Here is a 15,232-nt window from a genome sequence, read left to right as displayed (position 1 = left end):
ATTAACAGTGTTGGTCAAGTTACTTGAAAAAAGTCATCAGTAACTAATTACTGATTACTTCCCCAAAAAGTAATTCCATTACTTTACTGATTACTTATTTTCAAAAGTAATTAATTACTTAGTTACTTAGTTACTTTTTAAAAACACGATTTACAACCTGAAGAGGTGATAAAGCGATAGATCTTTCAGCCCAATTCTACTTTTTCTGCATAATCCATCATACAAAATGTAATCAAATGGAAAAGTCTCTTTTTAAAACTTGTTTTATCAGTTTTAATCTTTTAACTTTATGCATCAAGCAAAAATGTAATTATCTGCAACATTCTCTGACTTGAATAAATTAGTTTAACATTTAAACCTATTTTCTGCACATTCCAGCTCATAAAATAAAATATTTTTTGTGTTTACACTCACTCTTTCAAATAGATGCAAGTAAAACACAGCAGAAAATAAATAAAGTCAAAGACTCAGCGGTCCTGTTGCTCTATTTTCACCTGTAAAGCAGGACTGCGGTAGGCGGAGGTTTACCCTGGTGCAGGTGTGCCGCGGTCAGTTGATGAATCCGCGAGTTTCTCTGTGAGTTTCCCATTACGTCGTTGTGCACTCGGTGCTTGCTTGGAAGTTTAGGGGCGTTTTTTTCACTGTAAAAAGTTTTCTTCCTACGCACAACGGACACTAATGTTTTTGTCACTTTTTATGGAATCAAACTCAAAGTAAGGTCAGTACTTCCACGCTTTAAACGCTGCACGCTCATGCTCTCTCCCGCACTCGATATGTGATCCATTGTTGACCTGCACACAGCTGTTGTCACTAACGGCGCACTCGCTTACGTCACTGTCATGAGACATTCTCGCAAAAAAAATCACGGTTTTAGTAACGCAGTAACGCAGCGTTCCTACGGGAAAGTAACGGTAATCTAATTACCGTTTTTGCAATAGTAATCCCTTACTTTCCTTGTTACTTGAAAAAGTAATCAGATTACAGTAACGCGTTACTGCCCATCTCTGCAGATTAATCACGTTGGTATATTTAGCTCAGCTACTCATTGAGCTTTATTTTTGACATGTTAACTTTCAACGCTGTGCAGCTGAAGGTGTGAAATGTCATCTGTTAACCACCTACTTAATTTCCTGTGAAAATGTAAGTGCTAGATTACAACGTTACCCTTTACTATCATTAAAATACTATTTATCAATTCTCTAGTGGTGAAAAAGCTGAAGGGTGGTGATGAGTCATTTGTAGAGGGCATTCAGAAGCCCCTTCCTTTGACCTCGAATGTAAATATGAGTACATGTTTCATTTACATCCAGAATAAATTTTCCTTCTGTGTTTATTGTATTTGCTTAAAAATGTAGGTTAAAACCAGTAAATGAAAAGGACAATTTTTGTCACACATTTTGGTTTTATTAATTTAGCTAAATTTGAATCTTGTCCCTGAACTCTGACACTGAATTGACTTTAGGGTTGGGTCACAGACAAACTGTAGAAGGGGAACAGAAACGAAAAACTCTTTCCCTGTACAAACTGTCGTGTGACACAAAGGTAACGGTATTGCTTGAGTTGTGACATACCAGTTACGTCATTAGGCTTTGCTGATGCGAGAGCATGAGACACCTGGACTCATGGTAAAGCATATGGCTAATCGTGCATTTATGTTTGTGCGGCGCAGCCTGGGAGGTCATCAGTAAGTGCTCAGAGGTGTCCATCTGAGGGTGGAGGGCGCCGGATAAACTGTCAGGTCATAGTGAGAGTGATCTGGTGTAAACTCCCGGCTAATGAGGCTCCTCTCTCTGTTGCTGGTCTCTCTATGGGTGCTCAGACTGTGATGTAGAGATCAGCTGTGAAAACACACCAGAAAGCCTTTCTCCAAGAGGTCGTGTTGCTTTGCTGTTGAAAACGACAGTGTCGGTCGCTTGGACGCAAAGTTGCAGAGCGGTACAGCGTCACATGTACAAATGCAAAGTGGGTGTAGGTTAAATTGTAGGCTCTACATACGTAGATTCAATGAAGAAGTTTAAATTAAACTTCAGAGTTAGCAGTTTGACTGCGTTGCTCACTAACCTTTGGTCACTAACCTTGTCTGCTTTTGGTGTTCCACTTTGTTCATCAGCCACAGCTTCTTTGGTGAAGGGCAATTATAAACTACCATTAGCATTCAGGTTAGGGCAGCTTTAATGAATGGGTAAAAAAAAAAGGCTCTTAATTAAAGACAGACAATGCTACATTTACATCACCATCATTTGTTTGTGGACTTCATATTTAAAAGCTTTTGCTTCAGCTTTATGGCAAACCCTACCAAGCTGGTTAGCAAGCTGTGCCCATAAACTGTAGGGTTGCAATGTCTCAATGCATGCATCCAGGTAGGCAAATCCCAAAAGGTTGATTCTGTTCATCTGGATGTAGCTACATCCAGATGAACAGAATCAAACTTTTTGGATGTAGGGTTGCAATGCACACAGACACTGGTGTGTCGAATTTTTCTCACCAAGACTGGAGATCAAACATTTTGGACTGTTTCACAGTTTGTTTGTTTTTTAGCTGATTTCAATTTAAAAAATACTGCAAAAGGCACGAGCAGCACAAATGTGTGAATATTTTAACATGTTTGGCACTGCTGTATTGGTTTGATTTTTGCCACTTTGTTACAGAACTTTGTGGCCTGGTCCTCATCTCTACAAACCTGACGCAGTTTGTAGAGCTATTAAAGGAACCCCAGACGTTGTGGCTGATGACTGAAAAGCCATCAGTGGTTGACTTTTCCTAGCTTGCTGTTCTCACCACAGCTCACCAGACCTCAGAAGAACATTACCAGAGCACTTGATTTTGTTTTCTTGGACTTTAAGTGTAGGGCAAAACAGTAATGCCAGAGTTTTACATTGCTGCATTAGAACTTTATCCTGAGCCTCAGTGATTTATGTTAAGAGCTGCTTTGCATGTGCACAACGGGAAAGCAATCCTAGTATTCAGTGTTGTTTTTCACAAAGGTTTCAAGTGTTGGAAACCCTTCAGTGACGCTATACTACAAATCACTTTGAAATCAGAGTCAAACGAGGATGTAACGTGACCCTTATTTATCATACATGCTCATACATGGCATGAAATTAAACCGGAAAGCCCAAGTCCCACAAGCATTTTCTTTGGGTGTGCTTTAAAGGAGTTGTAGTTATCAATCCTCAGACCCCCTACCTCAACTCGAACTTACAGGAGCGTCAACACTGAACCCCATGAAAAGAGAGAAGAGGAGACCCCAGGGGATTGTGGGATTGAGAGAGAAAAAGAAAGCTTCTGGGGGTGGTGGTGGAAAGATAAAAAGGAAACGTAGAGAGAGAAAATGAAAGAAAAGAAAGGGATCTGTGCGCTGTGGTATGATTACAGGCTAACTGGGTCTTGTTTGTAATGCATTCCAGATGGGGTCCTACTTTGGCTACGCAGTGGCAACCACTGACATCAACAGCGACGGGTAAGCGACTGTCATGGTGGCACAAAATATCAGCAGTGAGTGATGAAATGGGAGAGATACGATCAGCTAAAACAAGAAACTAAAAACAATTGAAACAGAGGTCAACAGTGTGACTTTTGGACATTTCCCACAGTGGTTCAATTACTCATGCTTTCTAATGTGTCATTAAAATTTCCCCCCGAGAGTATTCTTGTTCTGTGCAATGAGTTTTTTTGCCATTCTCACTTCCTCACTCCCTTCTTCTTTTAGAATTTCAACATTTACTAGTAGAAGAGTCACAATGTAGCAAGTTAAACCCTGAGAACGTTCTAAAGCTCACACCCTTCTTTGTTCCGCTCTACACTTTCAGTCATGATGTCACATACAGTGTTAACCTCACTCAAAGGACTCAACACACTGTACAGTATCTGTGTAGAATAAGAGGCTTTTCCAGAATGTTAATGTTACTGGAAGTCACAGTGAAAGGGCAGTTAGGCCATATTTAGCAACTGTAGTGTGACATAGTGCTAAATGAAACTGAATACAACAGGCATTTAAATCAAATCTATGGTTGGACTGTGAGAGAAGTAGTCGTGGCTTAGCGAGAAAGCTCAAATGTAAATGTAGTGGCAGACTTTATTATTTCCAGATGAAATCCACACACGCAAAAATCAGCTATCTGCGCTAGCTAACAGTCAGTGCAGTTTTATATGAGTTGCCCTTTTAGCTAGTCACCGCAAATCACATTTGATTACGTTAATCTCAAGCTGAGTCACAATGCTGCAAACTCCTAAATTTACATAAGAGGGAAAAAGAGGATTACATTTTGAAATGAAAAAATGCATTTTTTCATTTCATTGTGTGTTAAAAGCAAATACTAAAAGGGGAGCACCTAAAATCATTCTCTGATTATGTGGCTTTGACTCAAATTAAACTCTTTGTATCTTATTGTCTGTGTTAATGTCCTAATTTTCTCATCCTGTCCTCATTTAACCCTGTGAAGCCAAGTGTGCTTTTCCTCTGAAAACCCCCCAAATTCCACAACATCTTTTAAACAACTGCAATTACAAAAAATATCGGATGTAGCAAATATGATGCAAATTAAAACTCATACATTACAACAAGTTTCTTTCTTTAAATTTAAAAAAACAATGGATTTTCTGGTAATTAATTTATGTACAAGGGTAACTATTGTTACTCTTTTCTAAACTGAGTGGTTTCTGTCAGACCTGCTTCCAGAACAAAATTATTGGGGTGCATCAGACGTTAATCAGGGTGATCTCTGCCTATACAGTTTACTGGTCATCAAAACAACTCTTTATTGATATACAGGGTGGAGAAGAGGGTTGCATTGACAATCCAACACAATGGGCAGCACATTGAACACATTTTATAAGTGGTCAGAAACTTGTAAATAACTCATGAAAGAATAAAGTTATGTTGAAACCAAGCACACCATTGTTTTTCTTGTGACATTACCAATAAGTTTGATGTGTCACATGGCCCTCTTCCAATTGAAAAAACAAAAGTTGTATCCAAGATGGCCGACTTCTAAATGGCCACCATGGTCACCACCCATCTTGAGGAGTTTGCCCCCTCACATATACTAATGTGCCACAAACAGGACTTTAATATCACCAACCATTCCCATATAAATGTATCCATATAAATGGCCCACCCTGTATATTGAGGTGTCATTGAGGGTACAGGGTCTTCCTGTTGTCTTCATGGGGAAAGAATAAAGCTTCTTAATTTGCTTTTTGCCCATAACTCCAGTCTGGATGACCTGGTGGTGGGAGCGCCGCTGTTCATGCATCGGGGGTCTAACGGGCGTCTGGAGGAGTTGGGAAAAGTGTATGTGTATCTACAGAGGGGTCCTCTGGAGCTGGAACCAAGTCAGTCTCACCTCCTGGGTCTTCAGGCCTTCAGCCGGTTTGGCACCTCTCTGGCCCCGTTGGGTGACCTCAACCAAGATGGTTTCAATGGTAAATTTGCATCATAGAGAATGTGCTGAACATAGACCAGAACGAGACAAAAATAACTCAGTTGTTACACTATAGGTCATAACCCCATTTCTGAACATACTTTACTATAACTTATGTAATTCTATTGGAAAATCCACCCATTGTCTTAACCACTTACACAGCTTAGGGGTGCAGGGAAACTGGAGCCTGGTGTAGAGGGAGAGTTAAACCCTTGACAAGTTTCCAGTTCATTATACCATTAACACATACAGTAGATACAGACAGCCTCACAGGCGCATTGTTGAACCTAACATGCACGTCTTTGGACTGTGGGAGGAAACTAGTGCATCTGGAGAAAAAGGAAGGCTTTTTTTAAATTTGAGGCATCATTCACCACCATGCCACCTTTTCTTTTGAGACCACGTTAGTTAAAGTAAGATTATTTTTCCATCTGGAGTCATTTATTTTCAGATGCATGGCTCTGTTCTTGTTCCTCCCTGAAATTCCAGGCATACGTGATGGGAGAGCTGCAGAAACAGAAAAGGCCTAACTGACAAAAGACATAACCTTGATTAAGTCAGAAATAGCATGAAATTGATAATCTGGGGTAAAGGTGGGTTGCAAAGGAAACAGGATCAATACTAAAGCACCCTTAAAGGAGCCACTATATGAGATTTTGGCAATATGACATGAGAGTGTAGTGTAGTGGTTTTCTTGGCAAGCAGAAGGTTCCTGGTTCAGTTCTAACTAGAGACACAAAAGCCTTTGGCGTTGTCAAATATAAATGAAAATGTTTCTGAAACAAAACCTGCAGAGCTACTTGCTGTGGTGAAGCCTTTAGCCAAAAGTGGCCCTCTTGTGTGCAATTAAGAAGTGTACCAGCTCAACTGTCTGTGGGCTGGCAGATTAGCAGATCTGTTGGGAGTGCTGGCTGAGGTGAACTTTGTTGCCTACCAGAAATAATACTGCACTCAGTTTGTTTTTTTAGATTTGGTTTCTGTCCCATGAAGTAGTTTCTTTCATACAGATCTGCATTCAAGTGTCCATTTGTCTAATGAGTTTCTTCTTTGGTTGTTTCATGCTATAAAAAGATAGAGAAAAGGGTGAAAAGTGCCAATCATATAAACAGGGAAAAGCAAATCCTCACATTTGCGCAGCATAAAGAGCCAAATGTTTTGTTTGTTTATTTCCTACATGACTGAGTCAGTATAAGGGAAAGGGTGTAGTGACTGATTTCATGTTTCAGCACTCGTTTAAACGGCCTCAGATGCTTTTCCAAATGTGAATGATAACTTGGCTGAGCTAACAGACACACTGACAGAGTCTACACTTCATTCATTCAAGATTCAGCCAAAGTCTAACAATGTAAATAACCAATAAACACAGCAAATGACTGAAGTCTGCTCCTTGAAAAACAACTGTCAGTCCTAGAACAATTGTTCTTCATTATTTTGTTGTTGAAGGAATATAAGTGCGTTGTGCTGCCTTGCATAATAATATACATGTAGTTAACAAAGTCTTGTTGCTGTTTACGATCAGACGTGGCTATCGGCTGTCCGTACGGAGGAGATGACCAGCAGGGGTCGGTTTTCATCTACAACGGTCATGTTGGAGGACTGAAGGACACCCCCACTCAGATGCTCTCGGGCCAGTGGGCTTTCAGCTCTTTCCCGGCCAGTTTTGGCTTTACTGTGCGAGGCAACAGAGATCTAGATCAAAACGGGTACCCAGGTATTGCAGAAAAGGCTCCAACAGATCTCTATCAACGCTTCTTCTTTGTTTCATTTCATTTATTGATTTAAGTCACTTTCCTCTTCTCGCAGACCTGATTGTCGGTGCTTTTGGGGTAGATAAAGCTGTCCTCTACAGGTATGTTTAAACTTTTAGTAACGTAATCACAATCATGCAGACCATTCTACTCATTCTTGTCTCGTGTCTGCAATCAGAGCTCGGCCAATAGTGAACGCCAGCGCGTCTCTCACAGTACAGCCGACCATGTTCAACCAGGAGGAGAAGCACTGCATGCTGACCACAGGGAATAAAAGTCTTTCTGTGTCTTGGTAAGGTATTTTCCTGTTCAGAGTTCGAAACATATGCTTATTAATAGGTGGATTATACACAGTGTGATCGAGCCTTTGGCACTCACCGCTGTAGTGGAAGTTTCTTTAATGGTCTACCAAAAAAGTTTAAGAGCAACTCAAGAGTTCTCTGAGGTTATGGAGCATCTCCTAAATTATGTAACACACATCTTAGTCAGTACTTTACCTCAAGAGAATGTCAAATGACTTCATGTTTGCCAGTTTCCTCCTCTGAACACAGAGTATTCTTAGAATCAGTGGAAAAACAAGGAGTAAAATTCTCCCAGCTTTCAGTCCCAATAAAGCTCTTTCCACAAGTTCACTTTAACCATCGGATTCAGTGTGGAACCTTTAAATGCTGTTGTGGGGTGTTTGCCAAGCTGCCTGGTGTCTTTGTATCTGACTCTGATGTTGATACAAGCGAGTCTTGTTTTCATGCTTATTGCTGTATTTTTTGCTGCCGTGGAAACAAAACGGAAACAGAGGGAGAGAGGAGAAGATGGGGAGGTGGGAGAAAGGTGGAGTAGCTACATGGAGGAATGAAAAGAGAGTTGGGAAGGAGACGGAGGCTTTGAAAAGGTTGGAAAAGGCTTGTAAGTTTTATGGAATGAATGAACACGATGTTCATTCATGTACGTGTGTGCATTTCAAAGCTAGAGCTCCTAAAAGGGACCTTTCATGTGTTTCCATAGTTACAACAGCTAATATTAAACATGACAAGAATTTTTACTTTTCACTTAAATTCCCTCACTTTTATGTGTTATAATTCTGAGGAATAAAGCTCAGGTGTCTGAGGTGTTAGACTGTAGCTCTTTTTGCTCTTGGTTCTGCACAAGGCATTTTATATTTTAAGGTAAGGACCCTACGATAATACAGAGACAACCCCAACAATCAGACAATCCCCTATGAGCAAACACATGGTGACAGTGGGAAGGAAAAACTCCTTTTTAACAGGAAGAAACCTTCAGCAGAACTAGGCTCAGGGAGGAGCGGGGCCATCTGCTGCGACTGGTTGGGGGTTGCAGTGAAAGACTTTAGAGTAAGCAGTGGGAGTAGGATTGTAGAACGTGGTGATGTTGCATATCAGCTGGTCATGTGTCCAGCTGAGATGAATTGTGCCTAACCATGTCTGTGAGGGTGAATTCAAACATAACCCAAACTTACAAATCACAAGTTTGCCTAGAGAGGATAAATAAATCTGTGTACAATCAGAGGAGAAGTAGATCTCACGAAATGACAAAACTCCTGAAAACATCTGAAGAACGTGATCCAGCGAGATGCCAAGCAGCTCCCAGGTGTCGCCAAACAGATTTACACAGCTTGTTTCCTGTGCTTTTATGTGCACCATTCAAGCACATAGTGTAATTGTTAAGTGCTGACTTTGTGTTATTATTCCAGCACATTTAGAGTCAGTGTTTACTTTGGTTTAAATGCAAGTAAATGGCCAAGGATGGCTGGAATTAATTTAGAATCAGATCAAACTGACAACATTTTCGTATCTAATTGAAAGCTGTCTGGGGATGTTGCATAAACATAGACTGGAGCATTCCAGTGTTTTATTCTGATCTCTACCAATCTGCCACCCCTGCTGACTGCAGGAGCGGAGCAGTGGATCTTCTTGTTTTAACTGGTTAATCCAACCATCCATTTCCCTCTGTGAGCATCGTTTCCCATCACACCTTCTGCTTTGTCCAGTATAATGTTACAGTCACGGTACACAGAAAATCTACTGTATTTCAGTTCTACGGTTATATAGTGAGGTAATAATAACAAACATCTTGTACTTAGCAGGTTCTAAAGTTAGGCAAATATAAAAGCAAAACAACAACACTAAACTATTTTATTATTATTTTTTTTTAAAAAAAAGCTCAAATGCAGTGTGTAAAAACTTAAATCCACCTGTGTCTAGAGCCACCTTTAGCAGCAATAACTTTAGGTAATCATTTTCCGTATGACCTAGTTTCGCATCATTGTGGTGGAATCTTTGCCCACTCTACTTTACAATGTTGCTTCAGTTCATTGAGGTTTGCGGGCATCTGTTTATGTGCAGTTCTCTTAAGGTCCTACCACACCATCTTGGCCAGTTTGAGGTCTGGACTTTGAGTGGATCACTGTAACACCTTGACTCTCTTCTTTTTCAGCCGTTCTGTTGTAGATTTGCTGCTGTGCTTGCGATCGTTGATCGTTCCATGACCCGATTTTGGCCAGACTTTGGTTGTCAGACAGACGGCCTCACATTTGACTCTAGAATACTTTGGTGTACAGACTAGTTCATGCTCAACTCAACAATGTGCTTGGTGGTGCTGCAGTTCTATGAGATGTTCTCTATAAATGTGGTGCTGTGCATTATGACCAAACATCTTCTCATGGTTCATCTGAGGTTGAATTTTCCTAATTTTAAGACCTGCTAAGAATCAGATAAGTTTTTTTAAATTATTGCTTAATACATACAATCCTAAACTTTAAGAGAGGGAGTACTTTCTGTCATCAGATTACTTTCTGCAGAATTTGGTCTTCAGAAGGTTGCAAACAGTCTTAGACTGAATTTGGCCCTTCTAATCTGTATCTGAATTTATTGCACAGCATCAATTTAGATACACTGGTTCTCACACTTTTTCTGCTATTTCTCATTTAAGAAGCACAATACTAGATTTTTTTAATGAATTATTAACAATTAAAAATGATACAGTTTGATTTTGACTTAGGATAAGCACAGGTAGCATCAAAGGACCCTTTTATTTGGTCTCCGTAAGAGAAGAACCATAATTATTCACTTTATTTACTGAACAGCTGCCTGATAGAGGCATACTGTAGATGCTTAATGCACACTGTCTTAGTGCAGGGAAAAAACCCCAAAACAATAAATCTATGAATAGGGGATATTTTCTGAGGAAGACAGAGCTACGGCTCAAATAAAGTCAAGACATCCCTGCTAGCTCTGCATGCTAATTTTTAAAAAATATTTGTGTCTGTCTTAAACCTCCAGCGTCAGCATCACTTTCTGCCTGCTGGCTAATGGGAAGCACCTCCCCTCTCATCTAGGTGAGGCACACACACACACACACACACACACACACACACACACACACACACACACACACACACACACACACGCACACATGCACACACAAACGCACAGATGGTCCCCATTACCTTGCTTTCTTTGTGCAGCCACAAGTATGCTAGCCCTCACTGTGGTCAATTTGGCAGTTAAGATCAAGATAAAAGAACAATCGTGTAAACACGGGGTAACTTGGTGGGCTCCGGCAGTTTAGAAAAGTGCGTGTGTGTTTATTTGAAGTGAGTGGGTGTGTATTGTCTCTGTTCTCTGCATAGTTGTTGTCATGTGGTCTGCAGCAATGCTCTCTATGTTTCTGTACATAGAACAAAATAGCACACAAAGGCTGTTTGCCATAATAATATTTACTCCTGCATATGTGTGTGTTTGCATGTGGCCAGGCAAACACAGACGGCTGAGCACATATGCGTTCGTGTATGTGCTTTGCACCAATTGGCATATTTGTGTGAAACATAGATGTGTGTGTCATACATTTTTTTAAGGCTTCGTGGCAGAGGTGCAGTTGGACAGTGGGAAGCAGAAGCAGAAGGAGTCTATCAGGAGGACTCTGTTCCTGGACAGCCAGCAGCCCAGCCTAGTGAAGACCTTTAACCTCACCAACAGAAAGCCCCTGTGTCACAACAGCAATATCTATCTGCGGGTCAGTCACACAAGCTGTGTTTGCACCTTGAGGTCAAGCAGTTTGAGCGAATGTTTTCCATTTGATTTTTTTTAGCAAACCTTTTGTTTTGGTCAGGTAGAATTTATTTATCTAGTCAAACTAGAGAAGATATAGGACTTCTCCTATTTTTTTTCCTAGTCCCCCTTGTGACTAGGAAAAATTGCCCAATGATTCCACTGAATGCTTTTGAGGGGAAATAGCTGCAAACCAACTGGTCGCCTAGAGGTTGAACATACAATACCCTCAGTTACTGGGTAGCCACTTTTCATGTCAAAGGAATTGCACAGGAAGCAACCTGTCTCCAAACTGTTGTGGTCTGATTGCAATCACGTTCAGGTTCTCCATTGGCAAAGGCTTGCAAATAACATGTTGCAGTTGCAGTCTGCACTGCACAGATCTCTTTGTAATAGGGTACTTCACTTAACTGGTTACATTCCTGTATAAAAGAGACGTTTCTGAGCGCCCATGTCATTATTTCTGGAGAAAAGTCTTCATTTCTGTTTCAAAGTAGTTAATGTGAAGTTCTGCTTAATATGAATTTCTGTATATGTAGATGATAACAGATTTACAAGATGGGAAAGTATTTCTGATTTTTACCATATTTGTATTTATTTTTTTTATTTGACCTTTATTTATACAGGCAGTCCCACTGAGACTCAAGGTCTCATTTACAAGAGAGACCTGTTTCAGACAAACATATTAAAATTACGACAACAAAGAATAGCCTAATGTTTACACAGTCATTTCAAAAAGAGGAACAAGTTCCCATAGTGATGATTTTACAAGGTAATTTTTTCATTTTTTTAAATCTGCAACTGAGAGAGCTGCGAGTCCTTCTGTAATGCATCCAATGAGGACTGGGCAGAAAACGAGAATGCCTTCTTTCCAAGTTCTGTAAGAGTCTGATAAATAAGAGGGGAGTAAACCACAAATAGATTTATAGATAAAATTATACTAATGAGCCATCCTGTGTAAGGCCAGTGGGAAGCAGTCAGCCAGAGAACAGAAAGTACAGTGATGTGTTAAAGGTTTACAACCAGTTAGAAATCTTAGTGCCCCGTGATATCATGATATCATGTAAATTATATCATGTTATCCAGGAGGGGTAAAAAGGTGGTAGCAACGAGCCTTTTCCCTGCCGTGAAAGAGAAACACGATCGATTTTGGGAATATAAATAACTGTAACTCATCATATTATCACAGTTTGTGAGTAAACGCCAACTTCAGTTGCAAACTGATAACCGACTTACTCAATCTTAAAACTGTTTTATCACCGTAGCACAACTGATTGCTAATGTTCACAGAGCTGCTGTTCATCAGCAACAAGACTGCAAGTTCTTTGTACTCTGTCACAATAGTTTTGGTTGTGCTGCTGTGTCCAGCCACTGTGTGACTGTAACATGAGGTGCTCCTCAATGAATAAGAAATGAATGAAGCTAAATAATTAGCATGATTGCTTATAAAGCATTCATAACTTGATTTGGAGCCTCTGAAAAGTACAAAAATGCAGTGAAATACATCCATGAACCGAATAATTCAGCAACAAAAACTTAATTTTTATTCTGTGACAACAATATAAAGCAAGAAAGACCTCAAGCTCTTTCTCTTACCTTTCTGAATCTTTCTCTTGAGTCTCATTCTAGTTTCTCATCAAATACAACTAGTTCAGATGGTCATCTGGAGCTTTGGCGCATGCCGTTCCCCTGATCTCTTTCACCACATTTCCTGTCAATTTGTACCACAAAAAAAGAGGGAGAGAAAAAAATGACACGTGTTTTATGACAACCACTAGTAAGATTACTGATCAGTATTTCTTATGCATGTACGTACTGAAAGTTGGTACCATAGTTAACATATAAAAAACATTAAAAAAGGACAACATATCTAACAAAAGTTAACATAAACAGTGAATCTGAATCATTCATGAGCTTTGCAGATCTTTTGTAAGGAATGAAAAACATTTAATAATTTAAAGGCTAAAAGATATGTAAATTGCATTTTGGTGAGGAGATATTGGCTATAATGATAAGTACACCCAGCAATTTTCAGATATAAACACACGCAGGGACAGAAATGTACTTTCAGGCAGAACTATGATAATAAGCCTGCAAATAGTCGCTCATATTTCATGCTGTCATCTGGGCAGGAGAACAAGCACACATCATTTACAAACATGAAAGTAATTGTGCAAACAGCCCTTATTCTTCAGACCAACCATTTCATAAGTATGCTTTTAATAATTTTTGCAAATTTTCTACTTCTTAATGTTTGGAAACGACTCCAGCCCTGCTGCTTTTCATTGGAGCCGTCTAATCAGAGACTGGTTTGCACCTGCAGAACCAGGTGAATGCACTTAACTTTCGGCTAATACCGAGGTTGAAGTCATTTCCTAATAACAGGGTTTGAAATTGCTGTTTGAAGTGCTACGTGAGGTGAAACTGCTTCAGTACCAATCCTCTCATCACTTAGTGGTGACCTGATCAAAGATTGTGCCTGACAAAGGCGCTTATGTCATACGTGTGGATGTTCACTGTTAGATATAATGAGCAGAGCACTTTGGTCTCTGACAGGATAAGAGACCAGAGTAGAAACTGACAAACATGCACTCATGTCAGTCAGCACTTATCTGTCTGTGTACTCTGTACTCTTTCTTTAAAAGAGCCACATCATTGTGTTTATGCAAAGGGAATTCAGGCAACATGTTATTAACTTTAAACACACTCAGGCCATTTTAAAGGTAATATTACTTTAAAAACTAACTTGTTATATCACTGCTGTTATAATATCAAAATCCCTTTCAATTTAGCTTAGCAATTTGGGTCAGTTCATCAGTTGTGTGCATTATAACCTCTGGTTTTATTGACTTTACCTCAGTGCATAATAAGTTGATATTGCCAGCCTCTCCTTTAACCCCTTAACCAGAAACAAACCAATTTGTTGTTCTCTGATCAACAGTTTTGGGGCTCAATCACAGTTGTACCTTTGTCCTACACATAGCTTTGCTGACTGATTTTTCATACAAAGAGCTGAAGTGAAACCAAGTGATAAAAATAGGTGCACTGAAAGCCACTTTTCTGTGTGTTTCATGCTGTTTTAATTTTAATTCTTTGTGGGGGTTTTTCATGCTTCTTGCTTCATCCACCTTTCAAAATCAAAATTAAAATCATCCACTTATAGACACCATCAACCACATCAAGCTGTTGGTCATTTGAATGACTGCATATGTTGTATACCCAGAATCCTTCACAATAAGCGAATACAGGTTTGAATCCCCCATTAGCCAAACTAAAAGCTAGCTAACAGTATCACTGGTATTTTGTTAGCTAACCTAAAAGCTAGCTAGCAGTAGCACTGGTATTTTTTTCCTTCTCAGCACAAGTTTTGTGGAGTTTAGCTTGCAGGGAGTTATTGTAAATGTCAGGTAAAGATCCTTAACTTACATATATCCTATAAATACTCTAAAAGAAGTAAAAAAAACAATCAATCTGCATCTACTAAAACTGATTTCACTCACACAATTTATGTTTTTGCATAGTGCCAATTCAGAACAACAGTTGCCTCAAAGTGCTTTATACTATAAGTCTTATAGTATAAGATAACCAACAGTCCGACTGACAATCCCTTATGAGCAAGAACTTGGTGATGGTGGGAAAGAAGAACTCCCATTCAACAGGAAAAGACACTTCGGCATAACCAGGTTCAGGGAAGGTCGGCTGTTTGAGGCAAATGTTTGGGGGTCAAGGGAAAGAGGAAAAAATGAGAGAATAGCAAGACTGAGAGCAAAAGAACTTGAGCCTGTAGCAGTATAATTAAGGGATGGTTCAGTCATCAGATCCATGGGACTGGTTCACTAAGGAGACGGGTGTGCTAAGAAGTCAGAGTGAGCCACACCAGACATTAGTTACTACAATGAAAAAGTAATGTAGGCCAGTTTTTGCTGTAAAATCTGTTCTTATTTTCAGAAATCGCACTTGGTAGCTTTCTTTTATTTAAATATACAGATTTCTCAGC

The 15,232-nt window shown here is 39.7% G+C and overlaps 1 protein-coding gene across 1 annotated transcript in view; it reads left to right on the top strand.

The window, feature by feature from the left end:
* Window positions 1–15,232, top strand: part of LOC101474604 (integrin alpha-5) — a 51,565-nt gene that overhangs the window by 13,454 nt on the left and 22,879 nt on the right. The window contains exons 11-17 of the mRNA XM_004559917.2: window positions 3,408–3,460; window positions 5,216–5,424; window positions 6,943–7,134; window positions 7,227–7,272; window positions 7,350–7,463; window positions 10,468–10,523; window positions 11,043–11,200. Coding sequence (XP_004559974.1) covers window positions 3,408–3,460; window positions 5,216–5,424; window positions 6,943–7,134; window positions 7,227–7,272; window positions 7,350–7,463; window positions 10,468–10,523; window positions 11,043–11,200 — 828 coding nt within the window. The remainder of the gene's footprint in view (window positions 1–3,407; window positions 3,461–5,215; window positions 5,425–6,942; window positions 7,135–7,226; window positions 7,273–7,349; window positions 7,464–10,467; window positions 10,524–11,042; window positions 11,201–15,232) is intronic.

Source organism: Maylandia zebra, linkage group LG5 (assembly GCF_041146795.1).
Source record: "Maylandia zebra isolate NMK-2024a linkage group LG5, Mzebra_GT3a, whole genome shotgun sequence".
Taxonomy (NCBI): Eukaryota; Metazoa; Chordata; class Actinopteri; order Cichliformes; family Cichlidae; genus Maylandia; species Maylandia zebra.
Note: the sequence above shows the minus strand (reverse complement) of the source record. Positions and strands in the feature narration are given on the sequence as shown.